This window comes from Amphibalanus amphitrite, unplaced genomic scaffold (genome assembly GCF_019059575.1).
Source record: "Amphibalanus amphitrite isolate SeventyFive unplaced genomic scaffold, NRLGWU_Aamphi_draft 001116F_arrow, whole genome shotgun sequence".
NCBI classification, from domain to species: Eukaryota; Metazoa; Arthropoda; class Thecostraca; order Balanomorpha; family Balanidae; genus Amphibalanus; species Amphibalanus amphitrite.
The window spans coordinates 163749-188760 of NW_024882610.1; the positions used below are offsets into that span (position 1 = coordinate 163749).

The following is a 25012-nucleotide window of genomic DNA, read 5'->3' on the forward strand; positions in this document are numbered from 1 at the left end:
TATTTGCTGTAAAAAAATTAGGTGCAGATTTGGTCAAATTAGGTGCACTCGCCGGATAGCCCGTCGTGAAAACCGCTATTATGACAAGGACGTACCACTGAGAGACATCTCCTAATGTTGAAATACAGTTGAGCGCGGCCAACGGTGTGGATGAGCAGTTCCATTTCTGATTCCACAGTGACAGCAATTCCCGGACAATTAATGGCGGCGTTGAACTAGCCTGATTAAGCGTCACTGATGGCGCCGCGAGACGGGTCCCTGGGGGAGGAGTCTGATTAATGGTGGGGCACAGGGCACGAGCGGCTGACGGGCGCAACACCACCGGCACAGCTGGTCGCGCAGGGATGCAGAAGCATCTCATATCCCTACCAAAAACGTCATACTTTCATATATAAAGCTAATGATATACTTTGCACAATGCACACGCTGGCATCACTATCACACCAGACATGCAGTGCAACGTGTAGGGAAGTGATAAAAGAAAATAATTTATTAAAGTAATCCTAGCTTATATATGCTTATTACCTATTATAAAAATACGATGCCTTCCATTTGACATCGACTTTGATTCTATTTTATCAAATCATATAAAACATTTTCATGGGGTGCGAACATTAAAGGTAGTGTGCCACCTTTGAAAGATTTCCCATTTTATTTTTCCTAGGATAAGAAACTTCTGTTTTTACCTAATATCGCAAAAAAATCAAAAAATGGGCCTGGAATAGTGCCTTTTTCGCCTAAAAGTTTATCGGTTTTTCGATATGTATAACAACTGTAGTGGGCTGACCTGCAAACAGGCGTCGGCAACAATCGCGAATGCGGCGCACATGTGACAATAAGCAAAGGTCATTATAGAGTTACGACGTACGGGAATGAGTTATCAGCTGTCTAATCGTAGACAACACAATGTCGAGCCTTAAACTGTAAGCCTGTATTGGTATTGTTTCTTTTATTTGGCTGTCGAACATTATTTATGGTTTGAAATATGATTTTATGTAAAATAATTGATATGAAAAAGCCGTCTCTTAAGTTATGACCCCATTTCACCACACGCAAGTGGCAGAAATGACAATGATCAGCTGACGCATTTTTCTTGGCCGAAGTCAGAGCGCGCGGCCCGACGCACCACCACCGCACCACAAAGTATGAGCAGAAGCTGCGCCCAAAGCCAGGGCCCCGGTAACGTGAGGTAGCCGAGTCGGGGCAGCGTGCGCTGACCCAAGCCGGGGCCGCAGCTTTGGGCGCGGTCTACCGCATCCCCGCGGGCAGCCCCGGGCTATCACATGACACCGGGAGGACGCGCGGCCCCGGCTTGGGTCAGCGCACGCTGCCCCGACTCGGCTACCTCACGTAACCGGGGCCCTGGCTTTGGGTGCGGTCTACCGCACCACCTAACAGGCGTGTTCGAAACCGCAGGAGATGATGATGAACGGGTTTATCGAAACTTGATTGGATGAGCATATCGGTAATAGCGATTTCAGTGTGTGCATTTATTGTTCATAGTGGTGTGAAATGTGGTTGGGGTACGACCGACAACCCGTCGGTGCGAATTTCGCACTGGGGTACTCAAAATTTGAAGAATTTAAGACGTTTCCATGAGTTTTGAAGGTATGGATAAGTTCTAAAAATCCGGTTCTCCTTATCTGGGCCATTAACTCCATACCGTCCAGGAAAGCTGGCACACTACCTTTAACAGCACCACCCTCATAGCGTTTGCAGCGATTTTATTTCTTTTCTGCTTCCTCATTGCCCCTCGTGGCCCACAACTCCTTGCAGCTTTGTTTATTTAGGTGCGTGGATCTGTTTATTCCTCCTCATCGTCCCGTGTCTCCCTTTGTTTTGTCATTGCGCTGAAAGCGCGTGTGCGCTGCCGGTCCCCGGGGAAGCCCTGCAGAGCGCACAGCAGAGGCGGAGAGAGCTGTCGGGTACCTCGGCACTCAGACTCTGCAGAATCTCAGACGGGCCAGACGGACTCTTCCGACAGGCTAGCACACACAGAAAAATATTGACACCGTTAGCGGTGTAGTTGCACAGTACATATCTGAGCACTTGAGGAAAGTTAATTTAGTCCCTTCCCCGCTTAAATTACTCGCGCTTCTAAATGAACACCAGGAAGAAGGTAATAGAACACTGTTAGGAGGGTTGGGTGTTTTGCTACATGTAGTAAAACACCCAACCCTCCTAACAGTGTTCTATTACCTTCTTCCTGGTGTTCATTTAGAAGCGCGAGTAATTTAAGCGGGGAAGGGACTAAATTAACTTTCCTCAAGTGCTCAGATATGTACTGTGCAATTACACCGCTAACGGTGTTAATATTTTTCTGTGTGCATAATAAGGCCAGCATGGGTTCTACAGACGGACTGGAGTTCAGAGTCTCTATGTGCATACAGACGAACCAGCGCAGGCTCTACAAACGGACCAGCCCGGTCAATGCATAAAAAAGCTAGCGCAGTCACTAAAGACGTTTATTCACCGGGTTCGGTAGTGTCTTACTGCGACCGCTGGAGACTGAGTGGACACTGACGTGGAGACTGGGCTGGTCTTCAGGCATACAACACCAACGGTATCCAGTCGAAAGGTCAGGCCTTCCACGGTCTCCATATAGCACAGAAAGCCAAACCCAGCCCAGTCAGACCAGGCTGCGCGCTATCCAGCCCAGCAGTGTCCGTTCTAGGCGCTAACCTCATCAATTAGCCAGATAAAAAGACGCCTGATTGAAATTAATTATCCGGTGGCCGACGCGGCCGGCCGGCCGGCGGCGGCCTGATGAAGTTATCGGAGGAGGCCAGGCAGCGCGCCAGAGCACAGAGGGAGGCAGAGCAGAGCGGGAGCAGCGCCGGAACCGGAAGTGCAACAGGCTGAACCGGAACCGGTGATCAGAATAATGGTGATGTTTGGGCGACGTGAGGTATAGTGGTAATTCACGTAACGAGAGAAAGGAGAGTTTCCAAGCGTAGTCGATGTTTAGTTAAATCACGACGGAATGTGGCCTTAGAGGCAGCACAGCGTCACACCCAACCACGGATTTCCTCACCGTGGTGCAGCATGCAGCGCTCACAGGCTATAGCACACTCTGTGCTACTAAGAGACACACTGTGCTGTCAGGGAGGCACACTGTGCTGTGGAATAACATACGGTGCTGACGTACTAGCACACTGTGCTGTAAGAAGACACCATATACCCAGCAGGAGGGCAGAGTAAGTCACAGAGCGGTCTCCACCGCCGGCGCTGCCGCCGCCATTTTGCGGCACTGCTTCACATACCAGTGTCATGTCCGCCGTGATTTATGAGAGACACCGGCAACTAAATCATGGTATTCTAATAAAGCAATTAATATTCATAAGCCACCTGAAAAGAAGTCTAAAAATGTACCTAACTATTAGCAGACGTTCATGTAAAGATGAACATAGTTACGACTTATCCACCTTGTATTCCATTCCTTATTACATCCTTATTACCTACAATGAAAGGGTACGCAGATAAGACATCAAGTTCAAAATAAGATGGTTACCGAGCTTGGCAGATAACTAACAGTGCCATACCACGGCTACAAATACACTCCACTTTACTCGCTGACACTGCCCACAAACATTGCCATTGATCACAATCACAGAACAGCAAACACCACCTTCAAGCACAGAACTCACAGCTGGGCAATCCCCGGAGCCTGAAACACACTGCGGTGGCTTTGAAGTTCACAGCATTAGCTGCCTCAGAACCCCGACATAAAATGCATAACAGATCTGAGGTTTTCAGCTTGACAAAGGGCTTTCCCGGCTCGCGTGGCACGGTTTCAGTTGTGAATGCTAAACCGAACTAAATCCATAGCGCTGAGTACCAATCACATGCAGTTTTATTGTACTGTCAACGGTATAGTTAAGCCAGGATTTTATATTGAAAACGATTTTCATTATCATTAACGATCAGAATGTAGTTTGTGTTTTACCTCAGTAAATGACAAAATACAGTCTGAGCAGCATTAACGTTGGCTGCCGTGCCAGCCCGTGGTATAGTGCGCTCGCTTTTTCCCTGTCACGCGCCCCGGACGGTGACGGTGTCCCCGTCCCGGCGCACCCTGGGCGCACGCCGCACGGCGACCGGCGCAGCGCGGCGGCGACACCGCATAGCCGCCATTCTGCGGAGCAGTTTTTACGGCCGGGCCGCTGTCACCATCCATCAACAGCTGACATGTCTGTCCCGAACCGACGCCATGCCTTTCTTGTGAAATAAGTATAATGCAGCTAATGCTTTTACTAAAAACATCGGCGAGTAGTGACTACTCAAACAAAGGAAATTGTGCTTGCCCGCAGACCAAAAAGGGCTGCGTCTACATGTGCCGCTCACGTGCTGTCCGGGTGGCCACTGGCGTCCACTCCGGGGGCAATGCGGTTTGAGCAGCAATGACAGCTGCTCGTCTCATACTGTCAGTAAATAAAAGAGGAAAATTCCACAGACAGACGCTCTGATGCTCGCAAATTAGACAAGTGGAAAATCGAAGGTCGAGAATGACGGTCAATGTGTATACGTACGGCGGCGTTCGCGTAAAAGTTGGAAACACTATAAACGTCTCGAATTGGAACGCATTCTTATGATTGCTCTCATCTCCTTCCTCAGAAGACCGTGACTGCAGCCGCTCAGGAACCTTTTATTTGAAAAGCAGTCTCTGCATGTTCAACGTTAACTTATTTCAATAAATATCAATGTAAGTAAGCGCACGAATGCTCAAATGAGTTGAAAAGCAGTCCATGCAGGAGTTTACACTTCAGGAGCCAAGTAGTCGGTTGGAAAATCAGTCCGTTGCCGATAGGTCTAAGCATAATTTGCATTTCTCTGTTCTCTTCTATCAGACCACAGAATACCTGAAAACCAGTCAGTTTCATGGAAGCATTCTGCATAAATATCCCGGTTAAATTGGCAGACCTGTCGGCGTCAGCGGCGCCCCACCAATCAGCGTTCAACAGACGGTCTCATTCCGGTGCAGCGGCTCGCCTTCGTGCCTCGCTGGGATCGGCTCTTTATCAGCAGACGGCGGCACGTGTCTGTCCGTGGCAGGCGCACGTGATGATACGTGGCGCGGGCCGATTTGAATGGCGTCAGCTGGCAGCGATGACGTGCCGTTTATCTCGGGCCGTTGGCGCAAATGACGCCTGCCAGAGGGGCTGTGAAGCGGGCGCGGAGATCTAGCGAGACACACAGTGCCGGTACTTGCTCTGGCTCGAGGCCACGATTTCCGGTGCCGTCACGGTAAATGTCCTCACAGTTCCCCAGTACTGACATGCCCCAGTGCCCCGCAGTTCATGTCTGCTCCAGGGCTCAGCCCGATCCATGGAGCGTGAGTGTCGAGCGCAAACTGAACACCAATGACTAATGAACATCCTTCGGCTCGGTTGTCAACACTAATTGGCAGACAGCAGGCGTCGACCCTTTTGGTCCATCAGTGATCAACAGATCGCCGCAGTGCCTTCATGAACTTACATCAAGTCGACGTCCACGCGCAGTTCAGCGGCGCATGGGGACGGGGGAGCTGGCTCACGGAATGGTCACCAAGCTCAGCCGCCAGCTCGGCCGTCACTGGGGTGATGATAGCGGCTGTCGGCTGCTGACAGGCAGCCTCTCCACGAGGGTCACCACCGTCACAGCCGGGTGCCGACGCGTGTCATCCACGACTGCCGACGCGTGTCAGTGCGGGTGACAGATGTCACCGGTCAGGTGACAGATGCCCTCGTCAGATCGGGCATGCACCGCTGGCGTCACCAACCAGCCACCCACTCTTTGTATGCACAGTCGACAAACTGAAAATCGCACGAGCCTGCTTATAGACCCGGTTATTCAAAGAGCCCGGGTCAGACACGAAAGGCATGCCGTAGACTAACACCCTCCCCTTTATCAGGCGGAGGAATGTCTGAGCGACAATGGCAGACGGACAGCGGGCGCTCAGACAGTTTACCCGGCACGCCCAGCACCTCCATATTCACACCCTCCGCCTGTCCGCCATCAGACGGCCCTAATGATAGCACAATCGAGAAGTAACCAACTTATGACAGGCGTGAAATCCAATAGCAGGGGAGCAGACGGTGCGCTGGGGGTTGCTAAAAGTTCGCTCCGTGCGCTGAGAGCCCCAGTGCCAGACCGGGGCATCTTCTACTCGTCAGGAGCGGATGATGAAAATTGGACTGACGGGGAGTTGCGGGGCGAGCGTCCCCGTCTCCTCTCTGGGAAGCCGAAAGCAGCGCTGTTTCGGAGACGTCGGGGCTTGTTACGGTGAGCGCGGCGACGGGACGGTCGGGCCAGAGGCAGAGGGCGGAAACGAGCCGCCCTTTTTACGGAGACAACGGCGGATGAGTCGGATGAGGTGCCGTTGTTTTCTTCTCTAACAAGAAGTTGGATTCGGTGAGTCTGATTAGAAGCCGCTGTCTCATTCTCTGGCACAGGGACACGGGTGGGAAGGGGAAACAGGAGGTAATTATTATAGTACGATGAAACATTTTTATTTTATGTGGAGCCAAATGCGTGGAAATATAGAATAGGAGACAGAAAACTGAAACAGAAATAGGAATGTCCAGCACAAGCCAGACAACTGCCAACGCTGGACGACGCTCCAGCATTAAACGACACAATCATTTCACTGCGCACGTGCTGCATCACGAGCATCACAAACGGAAATGCTTCGAAAGCAATGAAATAGCCAAGCCAGGAAGCTTAAATTCATCAGTACATGACTGAAATCACCAAAGCCAATTGGTGCTGGCCATAGGTTGGCTGCACCAATTGGCCGCCAAGGCCCTGGTGCTATCGGTAGATCGGCGAGCCGGCTATACAATCTACGCCGCGGTAATGCGGCGGGGCAGGATGTGACCACGGTGTGGGCGGTTTAGGTTGCACCGCGACAGAGCGTGGAACTCTACCAACGTCCACCCACCGTCTGCTCGAGGGTGCTCCAACCCACACCCGACCGGTAAAATATTGATGCCCTCACAGACTTCTCCTGAAAGCCTGGCCTGCCGATACTAGATCGACACGAACCATTTGCTGCCACCGCAGGATTAGAGAGTTTTGTCGTTAAAGTCAACTGGCGGGGCTAAGTAAAAAGTTGTTCCGCCATCCACAAACAGCCCACTTTACGGATCGTACGTTACAGCACTACAGATCGCCGGACAGAGACCTCAGCAAGCAGGGTTGATGGACGGACGCCGGGAGACGCCCCACGGTAGGCACCGAGCTGATAAAACTTACAACCTAACCGTAAGCATGCCACTGAAACCCATCAGCCTAATCCGACATCAATGGGCGCCGACTTTCCTGAGTCATGTGATATGGGCCAGGCCTGTCGACAGGTAAAAATACAGTCGGATGGTTGACCCGCATTGCCACCGACCGGCCGACTGGTCGTGACTGCCGACATCAGGCAGGGGAGCTGCCGGCAGCGCTCAATACCCGCATCCACCTTCGACTACCCGGCAGGTTGAAATCACTTTGCTATCAGACGATGCCTCGGGACCAGCTCGTTCGGACAGCTCGACACGGATCGCTGGCTCGTGCTGACCGTATCAGCAATGCCGGCGCCGTACTAAGTGACAGGCAGTCACAAATACGACAATCTCCGCTGCAGTGACGGGCCACCAGTTCGGTAACGAGCGGCGAGAGGTGGACGGTCGGGGAGGGCTCGGAGACGACTCAGCGGCCAGTCACCGCCCAACAACGACCGACGGTTGACGTGAAACAATGGGCGCCACACAATTATATAGGATATTTAACCCGGCAGGCGGTGGGCCTACCAGCCACCTTCCGCGCGGTGGGGGGGGGGGGCACTTTTTTGCCCCCCCCCCCGTATCTCCGAAACTACTGGACGGATCCGGAAAATTCAAACGGCGTTCGATAGCCCTGCCAAATTTGTCGAAGGAAACCAAATTTCATTGACCTCGGGGTCACCGATGACGTCACAGGTCAGGTCAAAGATAAAATGTTTCACCGTTCACGGGGCTTCTAGGGAAAGCGCTATAACACCGAGTAAAACGCATTTTGTCGAAAATCAGCGATAAGGCGTCAGTTGTCTAGTACCTATGTTGCTATTAGAGGTCACTGGTCATACCAGGTCAGGTCACAGGTCAGGTCACCAAAGGTCACCAAGGGTCACCACATGAGCCCAACTTTACTAAGGTTATGCGATGCATGTTTTATGGCCAGTTTTTCATTTCCAACTCAATGGTGTTGGTTATAAGACCATCAGGTACGGTTTAGGTCACTTTCTGGTGGAGGTCAGGTCAAGGTCAGGTCAAAAAAGGTCAAATTTCAAAGTTGATATTTTTGCATAAAATGGGTATCAATTCGATGCAGCTCGTCACGGGGAGTCTAATGGTGGTCTTTGTTTTGCGCTACGAGGTCTAGAATTGCTAAAAATTGAGTTTGAAAATTTGACGTCATCAATTTTGAACAGTTTTTTCGCTATAACTTGGCCAAAAAAAGAGGTATCGATCTCAAATTTGGTATGTAGATAGAAGGCGGTAAAGGCTATCACATATATTCCGGTTTTTTCGAAATTCAAAAAACTTTTTGGATTTGTTTGATATTATATTCGAAAAATCTATGTTTTGATTTTTGGGGGTTAAAATCCAAAAAATTCGAAAAACCGAAATAGCAGTTTTGTAGCCCTTTTTATTCCACACCTTTTATGTTTGAAACATTTTTCTGTATCTCTAAAGCTGTAGGCCTGACAGCTCTTCCCGCGAAACCTGTTTTTGGGTCGAAAATGGCAAAAATGACGTCACTCTGACGTCATTAGCGGCCAACCTATCATAGCCTTTGGAAAAATTTTTGGTCACCATGTGCGCTAGCTGCTCCCGGGAGGGTACTGAAAGGTTGGTGACGATCGGCGCAGCGGTTCTCGAGATATATCAAAAAAACTAAAGGGGGGGCAAAAAATTGCCCCCCCCACCGCCTGGAAGGTTAACAACCAGAAGTACATTATTCGATTTTAATGATAGAGTGGTGACTGCCGTCAGCACATACATTCACAAATCCAGTTTTCAGTCTTGAAAATCTCTTCTTGTAATTAGCAAGAACTGATAAAATGTATTGACAAGAATCAGCAATTTGTTTACACCAAACATGCATAAATGTCCATGCCTATGCCGCAGCATTAACGATAAACATTAATCGGCAGTTCATCGTTCCTTCCGGTGTCACCCTTTTCAGCTGCAGTGAGACAGCTTGGCTCCAAAGCGTTTCATGCATGGCCAATGGCCAATGGCTATGCCACATTGGCGGAAGCCTGTCGGACATGTGTAATGGGACGCCGCTATAGCTACTGCTGCACTGACCAGTGAGCACTGCTAGTGGTTTGTACCACAGGGGACCACTCAGCCGATGGAGGGTACGTGGTGCACGGTGCACTATCAGCAGTTCAGGAACTCTATTCACAGCAGTGGCAGGCGCTCATAGCTCTGTCAAACTATCGACAGAACATAGTGTCGGTACTGAACCAACTCGAGTGTCGCTTCCGGGTAACTTCCGACAACCGTCACAAGGCACTGCGGCAGGGCAATCGAGGCATACTTGGTCACAGTGGCCAGTAGTCACTTTTTAACGACTTGCCAGGGAAATTATAAAATAATATCTCGATTCAACTCTCCAGCGGACAGCTCTAAAGGCTGTGACAGCAGCAAACATATTTCAATACGTGTTTTGATTTACCTTGACAGCTGTTTGATTGTATCGGGAGATTGTGCTGCGTACGATTCTCCCACGAGCAGATGGCAGAGCTCCCAGTGCATCGCTGCGCTCTGTGAGGTGCCTCTGACAGACAGCAGCTGATTTCTCAGACGATTAGGCGGCTGTCAGGGAAACATAGGCTCTTTTAAACGTGCTGTACTGTTGTCAAACTCTCCCGTCTTACAGCGCAGTGTCAAAGCGGCCTGTCTTACAGCGCAGTGTCTTCCAGCCGCATCTGGATCGGCTGGGTCCCGCGTCCCTGCCGACAGCCCCTCTCCAATTATGAACCTCTTTCGGAGCCACATCAATATTGCGTACTTGGCCAAAACTTGGAAATTTCCAAATGGAACGCACATTAACACTGAGCACCCACCGGCCGCATTTTGGGCACATTAAGCCCATAAATATGCAATGAAGACCGACAGCGGCACTTAGGGAGCGGTGTGCTGGCCATAACCCACTGCCATTCCGCGCGAGCTACTCAAAAGGCATGAACACCACTGTGTGGGCTGGCGCTTGGCTGAATTCAGCCAAGGCAATTAGAAAATGTTTTCCACAAAGCCGCCAGCGCTATGATACCTTATATAATTAAACTGGCGTGAAGTGCAGACCCGATTCTGTCCTTTCCTGGAACAGGTATGAGTAACGACGAAGCGTGGCGTCACGTCAGTGAACCAAGAGTCGCGGGTGCTGACAGTGATGACTGCACCAGCCTGCCGCCAGTGGTGACTGCACCATCCTGCCGTCAGTGGTGACAGCCCCCTTCTCCGACTGACAGACCGGCTGAGCTGCGGCGGACGGCCTCCCACGCTGTCAGCCGAGCGGAGAGGCTGTCAGTTCACGACGCCCTGACGTGCCGGACAGCTGACGTCAATCCAGCAGCTACCTGGGGCCCGCTAATCAGCCATCACCATCGTTCCGGCTGCGCTCTGGCGGGATCGGAGCACACAGCTATCACAGCACAGCCTTCTGAGCAGAGAGTGCTCTACAGCCCGCAGACTCCGCAAACACGCGGTCGAACAAATACGGATCAGATGTCCGTTATGGACTTGGAGCGTACGTGGACTCACGGAATGCACACAACTCCTTCGCTGTTCTCTGCAATCACGTCAAGAAAAATAGTCATCGGATCCACCACATTGGGCCACTATCAGGGCTGTGACGAACGGCTTACATTGTAGCGTCCAATTCGTCTGACAATTATTCCAATCAATTCTCAAGGATTTGCCAATGTCTGATGTGATGCTCAGCCCCTAGTGATGACTGGCGTGAATACTGCTGAGCCATTGTCCAATCCATCATATTTGCAAGTATCTCCACCGCAAGCCGTCGTCAAATACCGTTGACGTAGACATTGTTAATCCAATCAGCGCTGTGGTTACTCCCGTCGTCGAGGGTGGACGGCGGTCGGCCGTCCGGCCGGCTGGCAGCCCCGACCGCTCGGAACAAGGGAAGAGTCGGAGGGTCTCGGCCCATCTGCCATCGGAATACCGGGAAAACAATGGCACACAATCGGATAATATCAGGAAACTGACATCGTTTCCGAAATGTTTATCACACATTGCCATAACAGTGTCAGCTTCCTAATGCATAAGACATCAGCCGAGCAGCTTGTTCCGGAGCCGTGTCACTGCACTGCAGGGTCACCGGCTGCACGTGCCGGCAGTGAGCGGCCAGCGGCGTCACGGTGCGTGGCCATTCGCCCGCTGATGGCCGCGCGGTGGGTCGGCCGCTGCGCCGGTCGGCACTGCACTCGGCGCCGTGCACCACTGTGTCGTCAAGTGCACTGTGCGGTGGACACTGCACTGTGCAGTCGTGGCACAGCGTCGTGCGAACAGCGCCGCTGCACAATGGCGGTCGACCGCACGCTAGCAGCCTTCAGCCCGCTCCAACGCTGGCGAACCACGACATAATGGATTGAGTTCACACCTATTGTACGACTCGTGTGCGGATTGTGGATTTAGCGGCTGGCCGGCGGTCGTCGGCAGTTAATAATCCCCGCCCCTCGCAGTGGAGTGATCACATTGCTGCCAAACAGGAATGTTAAACGCCCACGTTTAACGAGCTCGTCAAGGTGCAGCGTCGCCGGCCCGGTGAGTCGCCCCCTCCCTCCCCGGTCCCCCCGCTAATACCGCCGCACCGCGGCCTCGCGTGTTACGGCTCAGCACCGGCTCCGAATTGGTCCCCGTGTACCTTTTTATATTGCACGAAGGTAAAATGTCGCTCGTGTATGTCCAAAGCGGGCGTGGCGGGTGCTCCGGTACGCCGTAACCCGTGCACACAGTGGACAGGCCACTGTCGGGAACCCGTCCGACAGGCATGTGTCCGTTAGGTAATGACTTTGGGACGCCACCTATCCATCAAACAGGAGTCCAGTGACCAGCTATACAAATACAGGTAACAGGTATTTGCGTATTTGAGTCGACCAAACAAGCATAAGGACGACTTGTCGTTATCCATGAACACATAAATGTTCTGTAACAAAGACGACATAATTTCGAAATGTGCGAATGACTGCAGGGATCTGGTGACGCAGTCCGCCGCGAAAGACTGTCATGCCATAGTCATGGGATCGAGGCGAGCTTTGGAACCATGTGAGAGAGCAGTGGGCCTGTGAGATTTGACCTGACTCGCAGTAATATCATAGTAGAGTATAGACCCTGAAGATCCCAATGACCAGCGCCATGGACTCAGCCGAGTCCGGTCTGAGGACTGACTCCAGTCTCAAATGACCAACCATGGACATCGGAGAAGCCCTGACGTCAGGGGTGTCGTCTCGCACGGCTCGGCAGCACCGGAACGGTACACGGACAGCCCACTGCACCGACACGGTCGGTGCTGCGCGCCGCTCTGACATTGATACTGATCAGCAGGCGAGCCACGCGCGCTGCTGCACTGAAAACTTTTTTACCATTTCCTGAAGGGTAAACCCGCCATAGCATGGTAGCTTGACACACAGACGTTTTTTACCACCTTCCAGATGGTAAATTTTACTCTTTCATGAAGAGTAAACTCGCCAGGGAGGGGTAACATGACACACAGACGTTTTTTACCATCTTCTGAATGGTAAACTCTTTTGATTTACTCTTGTCTAGAGTGTAACATTTTTTGGGTTACACTCTTTGAAAGGGTAAATCTTAAACGGAACCCTTTTCTAGGGAGTAGCGCATCATCTACTCTGTGCTTTACCCTCCTACAGAGAGCATATTCTTCTGGCCTACCCTTTGTCACATGGTAATGTTTACTCTTTCCTTTAGTGTAAACCCCCCAGAGGATGGTAACAGACTCACAGACGCTTGCTTCAGAAGCTTCACGAAGCTTCTGTTAACCGGAGCTCACCAACTAAAAAACATGCTTCAAGAGCAACAATGTATATTTGGCTTCCGTACAAACAATACGAGGGGCACACCAGCCATGAACATTGTGAGACTCTTCACTTATGCATACGAATTTATACGAAGCGTTCAGCAATGCACAAGCGGTAAATAAACACCACGATACAACTTGAATGCACTTGGAATGTGAATACAAGACATTCAGCGCCCTCATATTGGATAAGGCACAGCGCACAATATTTGAAGAGAGCGACGGCGTTCCTGGGTGGTCGCCCGTCTGCGTGAGATAATGAGACTGGATCACTACAGTGCAAGGCTTTTTCAAAGTCACCAACAAAATGCATAAACTTGTAGCATCACAACAAAATTAATGTACGTACTCACAACCTAGGCCACGTGGCCGTGCACGGGGTCCTGTTAACCAGGTCAAATTAGCACCACTCAACGGCATGCAATGCTCTAGCACATCGGTACTTACAATAAAATGTCCACAGAGGCTCTATAGGCGATGAACAGCACACAAGCACAATCACCAACGGCCACGCCGCGCGGCACCGACACTGCTCACATCCGCTCTCGGAGACCAACGGCCGAAAACTGACAGATGCGCGCAATATACCCTGGATGCGCGCGGCCTTCAAACCGCAAACGGCCGATCTCGTTTCTGATTGGCTGAGTGATTCCATTTCAAATATCATCTTCACGAGGGTAAACAAGATCCACGCATGAAACGACTATCTGTACACGAGTCACGATACCCAGAAGGAAAGAGTTTTCGTGATGTTCTGGATCACGAGAGTAATATTGATATTTGCATGGTAATAATACTCTTCGCTGGCGAATAAGTTCATATCAACCACGTACCGTTACTATGCACATAATGGTAGCAAAGAGTTACCCTTTCAATATACTCTTATCTTGCTGGTTTGATGAAAATGAACCCTCCAGGAGGTAGTAAAAAAGTTTTGAGTGTGCCGACACCACCGACACTGCTCGCACCTGATCCGGGCTTCATGAGAGGTGAGACGTGACCATGATACAGGCGTCAGGGACCGGATGTGGTCATGATCCTGGCCTTAGAAGGGCTATAGAGGTGATCCTGCCTTCTGACCATGACCCTGACCTCCGACTGGTTGTGAATTGTGATACATTGGTTTCTGGCCTTGAGTCATAGCCTCAGTTTGGTTGTGACCTGTATACTGCATGCTTTACAATGGCTTTGACCGTGATTCTGACCTCACATACCGATTGTGACCGGCCTCGAGGCTGGCCGTGGCTGTGAAACTGCAGCCTCAGAGGCTGGCAGTCGCAGTGGTGCGGGCCTCAGAGGTTAGATGTGGCCGTAATGCAGCATTAAAGGCTTGCTGTGGTCGTTATGCGGGTCTCAGACCTATAGCTCCTGACCATGATGCAGGCCGCAGAGACTGGTCATGACATGATGCAGGCCTCAGAGGCTGGCCATGGCCGTGATGCTGGCCTCAGAGACTGGCCGTGACCGTGATACGGGCCTCAGAGACTGGCCGTGACCGTGATGCTGGCCTCAAAGACTGGCCGTGGCCGTGATACAGGCCTCAGGGGCTGGCTAGGGCCATGATACGGACCTCAGAAGCTGGCCGTGGCCATCATGAGGGCCTCAGAGGTAGGCTGTGACTGTGATCCGGGCCTCAGAGACTGGCAGTGACCGTGATGCGGGCCTCAGAGACTGGCCGTGACCGTAATGCGGGCCTCAGAGACTGGCCGTGGCCGTGATGCGGGCCTCAGAGGTTGGCCGTGACTGTGATGCGGGCCCCAGAGGCTAGCCGTGACCGTGATGCGGGTCTCAGAGGTTGGCCGTGACCGTGATGCGGGCCTCAGAGGCCGACTGTAACTGAGATCGCTATCGCCTCTGCTGGCAGCGCGCTGGCTCGCATGCCAACAGTGGCCTGAACCAGCCGACCTGGCCCAGGCCAGCGGCGGTCTGCTGATGGTGCGAGATAGCCCATCCAACAGAGGGACGTCCCATCGGGCGTCCAGGGGCGTCCAGGGGCGTCCATGGGCGTCCACGGGCGTCCGTGGGTATCCAGGGGCGTCCCGTGGCACAGCCGCGACCACCTCCCGCGCCGAGCCAGTGCGCCAGAGTTCCGCGACGGACGTCCTCAGACACACACATGGTTCAGTGGCCCGATCAACGACTGGCTCCGCTCTGCTAGTCATTAATTAGGATACTGGGCCAGCCCTGAAAGCCAGCGGGGAGCCTGTCAGAGGCTTCAACAACAGACCCAGCCGGCTCGAAGACTTCACCGCCGTGATGGATGAAATGGGAGAGCGTCTCAATCGGAGCAGATATGCATAAATCTACGGCGCTGTAAATGACGCCGATATGGAAACGTTCTTCAGGAGGCCTCGGTGAAACTAATGAGGTTGAACATTTTTCATGGTAGGCAAAGCGGAAAACAAATTAGTTTATGTCAGGAAGCGTCCGTCGTGAGTGAGAAAGAGAGTCATGAATTATTATTCCCTCGTTCCAAATAAGAGTGTTTAATTATTTGAGCGTGATCCATTGTTAGTAGATCGTGTCATGGGTCATGGCATGACATCGGTTGTAGCTCAGTCCGGTCCACTGCGAAAAGACTTCATGGGTACTTGTTATACATGTGTGCTTAGCAATGCATGTGCTATAGGCTCTGAAGCTACCAAATACCAAACCGACCATCAAACTCCAGACCAGCCAATACCAATGTCGGACGACAACCATATGCCCCGCCCATCAGAAGGGTCCACCGAACAGGGCAACCAGAAGAGTCCACCAGACCGGCAATCCACAAAAAACGCTGCGAATACGCTGAGTCGACGTTCTGGAGCGGAGTTCACAGTTCACATATTCGCTGTCACAGGCAGCTTTCCACAACTGCTGCAAAATGTGGATTGCCACATGTGTAGACCATAAACAATTAAATGATTCGGTAGACGATGGCGCTACTTAGAGTCCTAAATTCCAGCATTGACTGGTAAAGAGAGGATCTAGCAGAAGGTTTGTGCCATCTGTAAATTCAGTAGCGGCGGAACACCTTCAATTAAGGGGGAGGGGGCACTGCCGACTTTTTGTCCTATTCTTTCCATGCAACGCCCATAGGGCTAATGTTAAAATGCCAAAATCAAAGGGGGCGCGGTGCCCCGGTGCCCTCCCCGTTCCGCCGCCTATGTCTGTAATATACCGGGTGGCCCAAAAAAAACGTTCCGAACTTTGGAGGCCTATATCTCAAATTTGAGTGCAAATAACGAGCCAAAATTCTCATCAAGTTTGCGTCACTTCTTTGCGCATTGGTATGCCAAATTATAACACTCTATCATCATTTTCAAGCCAGCAATCTTATGTTGAATTAAGTAAGACGTTTTTGCTTTTTTTGCCGATGTTGGACGGTAGTGACACGGTAGTGACATGATTGGCTTAGACGTACCATGAAAGGGAAAAATAGAAAAATGGTACACGCGAATGAAACCAGCACGTGTGTTGTTATTTTAAATATTTTGTCCCACTTATGTGCCGAATATTCAAATACTGAGCCAAAATGGTGTTAATGGATGCCATTCGTTTCAACAGAGTCCTGTTTCGAGCAGGAGTGGCGCGTTGCATGGGTTACTGCTGCCATTGCCCTCCCTTCAGGAAGATCAAACAGTAAATCGACCGAATAAGGAAAAAAGCTACAGGGAATGTGCCACCCTAAGGCCTGAACAATCAGTGAGGCTAGTTGGCAGTAGCAGTCATGGCTGCAGGCCGTGGTACGGAGATGGAAGTGGCCCGTTCACTCACATTTTTTTTTTCGGTAAACATCTGAGCAAAAAAGTAATTTTTACATAGCATGCTAGAAACACGAACCATTTAAAAGGTAATTGCCCGAATAACATACAAATAATACAATTTACTGAAAATATATGCCGCATTGACTCTTGGAAGTTTCAATGTTGTGTTTTTATCATTTTCTGAGAAATATTGATTTAAAGTTGGGAACGTTTTTTCTGGGCCACCCGGTATGTTTTAAGTCAGTGGTCGGCAGGCCCTCCGGGGTCGTGCCCCCTTTTCGGGCGCGAGGCAGGGCCATTACCCCCACCCTACCAGACACCATTGCATACACAACCGAGCTTACTGAAATGTCATACCTTTCCGTGACTCTTTGGGTATTTCGGGTATTATTATGGAAAAACGTCGCATCACGACACAATTTTACCCTCGAGCCGATCATTTCTTTTATCTGCCATAAAGCATGTCATACATTGACAGAAATAACTGTTGACTTGTTAGGCAGTTGTTTCTTGAGATCATGGAAGGTCATAAAATTTCAATTCTAGAAGGTACAGCGGGTGCTGATCAGATCTACTACACAATTGTCATTGACCCTTTGAAAGTCTTAAGTCACCCAATGGCCAAGGAAGTTAACCGTCACCCGTATTGGTGTTTTGCCAGCCGCTAATTTATGGGGGGAGAAATTCGTTGGACCCCTGGGGGTCCAACGAATGTTGGAGGCTAGGGTCCGACCGGCCCCTCCCCGTTTACGTTAGCTGTTATGAAAACGCCAATAGAGGGGCGACGGTTAGCGTTCGATCTTTGAACCCTGAGACCAAACAGGCGTGATGTCTGTCCCATCAAGGGAGACATTAATTCTAAGATAAGGCTTTCTCAGAGGCCCCCATTACCCCCCGCCGAGGGGCTCCATTACCCCCAAAGGGGGCATGCCCCACCATTTGCCGACCCCTGTTTTAAGTTGTCCAAAACTTACTCAATTGCACGCTTATGTGTTCAATGTTAATATTCAGCAGGATTGTGAAACCTCTAGCGTAAAAATACTTTTCAGATGGTCGGTGGTTTCTTACATACCTAGAGTTGACTGAATTCGTCCGACTCTTTGCCTTCCCCGAGCAAAATTCGATATCAAGCATTAAAAATGACAAAATTTCGATATTATTGTCGATGGCGGACACCCACGGGCGGTGAGCAGCCGCTGTGATGACGGGTAAGAGTTGGGACAGAGGGAAGTCGCTGAGGTAGCCGCCCGGGCTGTGCTGCCGGTCAGAGGTTCTCACCATGCTCGTCGAACACAGGAACTCCGCCGAAGACGTTGGCCGATACCGCTGAGAGTACCGTGGAGACTGTCACGAGCAGCGCCAGAGACAGGCGCGTCCTGGCGGCCATGGCACCGCCTGGTCCGTCACATGGCCATCAGCCACTTGGTACGCTATACCCGGACACGAGGAGCGTCGCGCGCCACCAGCTCAAACCACTCCCTGGGCTGCGGCGGCGCCCGCAGCCGCGGCACGTACGATCTCCGCCCTCACAGCAGAACACTCCTAAAACAGCCGTCTAGATATTCTTCAGATAATGTCCGGGCACCTTTCTGACAGCTGTCCACACGCTCCTGACAACTGTCTGAATAAGCTTCTGGCAGTTGTCCAGGCACTCCTTGGACAACTGCCTGTCACTTGAGTGGCACCCCTATTCTGACACCTCCTCTTCTTCAATTCTACCTCGTAGTACTCTTGCGGCACCGTCTCACGACCAACACCTCCTACACTCATCCAACGCCAGCCCCGCTCGTTCACCGCTGCTCGCCACAGAGCACCTCACCCCGCACCGCTCCGCCCGGCAGACCGGTCCGCACTGCCGAGCACCGCGCCGGTCGTCGCCGCCGCGCGCCGCCGCCGTCGAATCGCGGTCCATTGGGCGTGTGCGCTGGGCAAATACGGTGGACGGCCGGGCGGCGCTGCCTGCTATTAGGGGTGACGGCATGTCAGCCGGAAGGGAGCCGAGTGCTGCCGTAATTAGGGTGTGCGGACCGGGGGGACCACCGTCGGCCGCAGGCACTCCCAGGTCAGAACAGTCGGCGACATCGTCACAGCTACAGGGAGGAGGGCAGCGAGCTACATACGAGAAGATTAGGTATATGGTAGCGCGATTTTTTTTTTTGCATTTTTCGTGGCTGGCCTAAAACAAGAGGGAGGCATAAAATATTTGATTATTGCCGCTACCAGACTTTAAATACAGCTGATGCATGTGCAAGAATTAGGAGATCTTCATACATCATAAAATATACGAGCTGAGCAAAGAAATCGTTGCATTCAAAAGGATGAAAAGTCTTAAAAAGCTTGTGCTCATGCGATCCGGCGAGCTGGCCTTGCAAAGCTCTGCACTTCCTACTCTGATCGAACAGCAATGTCTCGTCTATCCGACCTGCACCGTGCCGACTGACTGACCGGCATTGTCTCAATCCGTTCGAACTGATCTGCACCTGAGCTGAGAGTGAGACGGCTCGTGCCGACGTGGCTGCTCGTCGGTTCAGCCAGCCCAGCAACCAGCGGCAGTCTGTGATCAGCCAGCAAGACATCCGAGCCCGAAATACGAGACAGCGCGCTCCCACCGACCGGGTCCCGGCGAGCGGCGTCTCACCATACTCGTCGGCAAGACATACTTCCTCCTTACGCCATGCAGGTCAATAGCGTCTGCGACGGCGCTGCGCCCATCCGCCTGCATCTTTGATTTCGGCCCGCATGTTTAATGTCCTGAGTTGTCTGTTTCGACACGTGTTTGCAGCGGTGACATATGCTGGACTGCTGCACTGCGCCTCCCCTCCCTCCCAGCGCCAAATCATTTGGCGAAAGACTGTGCGGTATGTCGCGATGTTCGATATTTAGGCATTAGTAAGCGCTAAGCGCTTGCATTAGCTGTTGGAAGTATAAATCGCTTCTTGCGTGCATTTTTTGAAGGGCAGAGACAAGATGACAGAAAGTTCGAGTCACGACCCTTCCAACTAAGTACTAACAAAAGATTCTCACTATTTACTGATCTCCACTAATATGGCCTATAATATGCAGATCCAGCCTGGATCACTGCACCATTTCTGCAGTTAGACGCCGTCAGAGCGGCGAAACTTGGCCCTCAGTAAAAACAGCAGGGTATAAGTAAAACACTCAATTAACCTGGCACGTAGCCCAGAAAGCAGCGCAAAAACCCTCCCGCTGAAACCACGACACGGATAATTGGCAAAGTTTGCGCGCCTGTGATGTTAATGGCCGCACGAAGCCGGCAGATTCGGCGGCTCGCGCTGGTGATCCGAGATTTCCGGGGCTCAATATATTCCGACCGTGGGGAGCATGGCTTCTAGCCAGTCGCCGGAATCTAGTACGGGGATTCAGCTAGTCAGGTTGGAGCGATTCGGTCAGCTGAGGGGTAAGACCCTGTTGGATAGGCGGTTGGAATTCAGAAAGGACACGGTGAGGTCGTTAGAGTTAAGGACCGGTAAGAGGTCCTTTATATCCGATAGGTACTGGCCGATCAGCTGGGAAGAGATGTATGTCGGACAGACGGGCGAGCTCAATACGTTTTGGACAGGAGCGGGTTCGGTACCATGCCGCGCTGGTGGCGGCAGCCGGAAGATGGGCGTTGCGGGCAGTCAGAGGCTAATTCCGTTCCGCGCTCACGGAACCACCACTCTGCGCTTCACACGGCGTCAGACACGCTCGATGGGCGATCGATAGCAGCCCATCAGACGGAAACACGCAAACACGGGAGGCGGCGACCTCCGTCCGGTCACCATGCAGATTTGATGCTGGGAGGAGCTGCCGGGACAGGGGTGCAGACTATCCGAGAAAGCGTGTGACAACAGGGATGGTGCCAGCGGTCTAGGCAGCACCCCACCAGTATGGCGGTAGGGCGGGGATCTGCTCTGAGTCATCGGGCCGACCCGTGAGAATTGTAATGGACGGTGTCTAACCATCCGCACCCAGCCCACGCACTCGGAGACTCTAGTCAGTACCTTAACCTACCACGCCGTTATAGCGGCGCAGTGGCCTATTACCTAGCTCATCCAGCGACCAAATGTCTACCTCCCGTTACCGAGGCCAGTCCGTTGCAACCTATTACCGCTGTCACATATGTTGTCGACTCGGAAGACGTTATTCCAGTGTTGGTATCTTCCATCACGCTGTTTCCGCAATATCTCCATGTAATCCGCATTAAACAACTGCCAAAACAAGCATCATACATTTTGGGAAGGTAAATACTTTTACATTTCGAGTAGTTATCGTCGTAATACCTGAGATGTTTTATACTGGTCAGACGTGTCGTCAACGGTGGGAGAATTTATACGATGCACGAAATGTGCCACCCAAACACAGTCTGCTACAGACTGAAGGACCAATCTTAGTCGAACAAACATCAGCTCAACGCTAATTCCAACAAGATCCAGTCACGAATATCGGTACCTTCCATGTTTTCAACGATTACAAAGCCGATGCCATCATCATTTGCGACCAGCGGAATTTCAACGAACTGGTCTGGCCTGTGGTCTGCCAGGGAAGGGGTGCTCCGTAGCGACTCGGTGCAGCTATAGAGAACACTGCGATAGGTAGTCAACAGCAGCCCCCATTTTACCAGCAGCCACACCCGTCACCGGCAGCTAATACCGCAGTCCGGGAAAGGTCTGACGGCGCGCGCCGGCACGGACTTGCCGTCGGCGACAGAGCGACGGTGACATCAGGCGACAGTGCCACAGTGCGACAGTGCGACAGTGCGACAGCGTGTCCCTGCCGCTGGAATGCAGCCCTGCCTTTTCCGTCCGGGACTTAACAAACGTATCAGAAAATATTGTAAGCTCAGCATGGGTTGCACCAGTCCTTGGTTTTCTTTTTGCAATAATGTTCGTTTTTACAACGTGAGGCTGATCGGTTGATGATCTAAGAATGCCTGGACGCTCGTCGCTCATGCAAGCGTCAGCCAGGATATCAGTACACTGTCCAGTTTGGGTTGCAGAGGCAGCCATTCTCTGTGGAAGAAATCGAGCAGCATGCAGGTATGCTTCGATTACTGGACTTGCGCTGTTTCGGAAGCTGAGACTGTCATCTCCTGCTTAATGCAGATGTTATATGTTTTGCGGGATGCCGATGATGTTACACAACTGATACAAGGAACCTCATCGGCCAGGCCAAGCTATCGAATCCAAAGGAATCGAGGCACTATAGGCAGTCGGCATTGAGACTCAGTCTAACTCATGGATCTAGGGAAGATACTTTTGGGACTTTGGAAAATAGGGAGAAAAGATGGACAAAGACCAATGAAAATGCACACTTAACTTCACATGCTACCCCCTTCACATCTGATCACTAAAAGTTATCAGATCAGACACGGTGCACTACTTCCCGGAGTACACCGAACGCTGTGGTGACCACAGCCATCCAGCACGTCTGATCGCTCCAGACAGAGGCCACGGGGAACATCTGGGCCAGCGGCGTGGACCGCAGATTATAGCGACGCCTGCCACCGAGCGAGCTGCAGAAGAATGGACCGTGCAAGACACCCGAAACAAGCCATATGTCAGTCTTTGTCAGCAATGATGAGTGGGCAGCGCAGGATGGGAGTTTTACTGCCTCGGTCTTACATTTTTGATCGGTTTAGTGCGCTACTGAGTGTATTGCGTTCTAATTTCATTCGTTTTATGAAGGCGGATTGAAGATGTGCATTACCTTTACGACATGTGGATGAACATTATTGCTGTTTTACTACCCACTTACTACTGGTGTCAAAATATTGTTCATCTGTCTCCACGAACCGGTTTTTATTTTTTCTTGCAGTGCTACGGACAGACAAGTGCAAATATGAGTCATTTTCACACATAACCATAACACGTTGTTTAACTTGCTGCATGGGGCAAATTGTCTCCCGTTGGGTTTGTCTATAGGTGGCGCCAAAAACGTTTCCGGCCGTTTCATTTTGAAAGTTTCAGTTGCGCGCCAACCGCCGTGCAGTGATGTGGCCTCCTGCGCACTTCCGTGAAAATGGTAGGTGATAACAGTGTTCGGTCGTTTTTGTCATTTTTTAATGAAATGTATGTCTTTCAACTGATAGTAATGCAGATTGAATCAGAGAAATTTGCTAAGTAAGTGCGTGATGTATGGAAGCAAGCACAATGTGTTCTGCTCCAGGCCATATTGTTCTGCATATGCTATAATATAGCGATGCTTTCTTTCAGGCTTTCATCAGGAGCGAAAGCTCCACCTTGCAAGCAAGGGTCGCTACACTGAAGACAGCAAACTGCAGAAACTCAAGAATTCTAAAAATGAAAAAGCACCTGAATTCCAAGGGGCTAATGAATTTGAATGCCCCTTAGATTTGAATGGGTACAGTGTACTCGGTAAGTGATGACGCTCATTGCTTTTTCGCATGCGTTATTGCCCTTGCCCCTTGGGTCATGAGTGTTATCACCATTGTGTGTGTAATGTGTATGTACAATTTTAAATACATGACCTACTTTCAGTAATGCTGTTTTGCTGTAATAATGAAACTGCAGAGCGGCGACCTGCGATTTGTGGAGAAAACTGACGAATACAAGGGAGGTCTTTGTAAAACGTTACAAACCTGAGACTAGTAGATTGCTTACAAGTACAGGTTTGCTGCACGTAGACATTACTATGCTAACTAAGATTTGCATTGATTTGACTTAACAAGTACACGGCTCAGCCCTGTTAAATGCAAACATGCGCAGGTCTTTACCTGGTAGCCGCATGATTATAACTAGGAAAACAGTCGTTCACACAACAATGACAAAGCAAACTTTGGTAGCTAGTCTAACGAACTACATGTGAGTGGGTTGTAAGAAAAACTACCATGACAAACAATAGGGTCGTTCGATGACATGGCAAAGGGTGCGGGGATTTGCGCTAAATAATTTTCCTTGTAAAAGTAACAAACGTTTGTTGAAATGAGTTTACAGTGTAATTCAACGCATTACTCTTCCACAGCTTACAGCTACTAATCTGAAAGACATGGACTGGATATAAAAGCCCTCTAAAATACGTAAGATTGGCGATGTTTTTTCCGGAGCGAGGTCATGAGATGCAAACTGCCCAAGATAGACGTGCCAATGTCCTGATGTATGCTGCTTTCCGAAGGTTGTTATTTGGATGCTCAACATTGTCGTCGATTTTTGGGAAACGAACTGAAAAACTTGCGGCAAACAATTAAGATAAGGATATTAACACTTGAAACTGCATCACGTAGGCAACACAGCTGGGCATCACTTCAGACCAAACGTAGTCAACGAAGTCATTGCACCTAAGGGTCAATTAAGAAGTCAACGGCATTGACTGCCGAATCAACAGCTTAATACTGGTTGACACCGGAATAAACGTATTTCTCCAGGCATATACACTTTTCGTGTGCTCTTGCTGCTGTTACCTGTGTGTTACACCGGTCCCACCGAGCGTGAGCTTCCTTCTAGGCACAGTCAGTCGTGCTCGTTTGTGTAGAGGCCGACCTAAAGGTGTGCCTCTCGCAGCACAATCAGTTGTGTGTGGAATAGTTGGACTGCAGGCGTGTCTTCCCTGTGGCACATACAACCGTATGTTGGAGCGGTCGCCTCCTCTGCTAGTCGTGTGATTTGGAGTGGTTGCCTCCGCCACTCGTGTGTTTTGGAGTAGCACCTCCACCGTCGTGTGTCGCTGCGGCAGCTCGGAGCGCAGCGCGCGGCCAGTCGCGACCGGTGGTGTCGGGGCGACCGCCGCGGCCGGCAGCCCGACACGATCTCACCACTGATAAGCGGCTTACATTAGCCGGGGTCGGCCGGAGCGACACACGGCGTAAATTATGTCCAGCGCGGGCGGCCGACGGTGGCTCGCCGGAATGATAAGTGGCCCGGCCGTGCAGGTGATGGCGGTGATACGCCGGCCGGTCGGCTGCGTCTCCAGTCCGGCAGTCAGTCAGACGGTCCTCCTCCCGCCGCGGTCCGGCACTCAGCCCCCCCCCCCGCCCCTCTGCGCGGCTGCAGACTCGACCAGCCCAGTCTGACGGAGACTGTCAAACTCGACAGAGTCCAACCGAGGCCGACAGACTCGACCAGACGAGTCTGAGACTGTCAGACTTGACCATCTTCAGCAGTCTGACTAGGGCTCACAGACTCGATAAGTCTGCTTAAGACAGACATTCCTACTTGACCGACCAAGTCCCA

At 51.3% G+C, this 25012-nt stretch overlaps 1 protein-coding gene across 4 annotated transcripts in view; it reads right to left on the bottom strand.

The window, feature by feature from the left end:
* The window catches only part of LOC122370271 (inactive tyrosine-protein kinase transmembrane receptor ROR1-like), a 64446-nt gene that overhangs the window by 14954 nt on the left and 24480 nt on the right, over positions 1 to 25012 (bottom strand). For 2 of the 4 annotated variants that reach the window (XM_043345729.1, XM_043345728.1), the window contains exon 1: positions 18102 to 18677. The exons of the other annotated variants lie outside the window; for them this stretch is intronic. In XM_043345729.1, the coding sequence (XP_043201664.1) occupies positions 18102 to 18210 (109 nt within the window). In that variant the 5' untranslated portion in view covers positions 18211 to 18677. Of the gene's footprint in view, positions 1 to 18101; positions 18678 to 25012 lie in introns of those variants that run through there. 4 annotated transcript variants of the gene reach the window in all.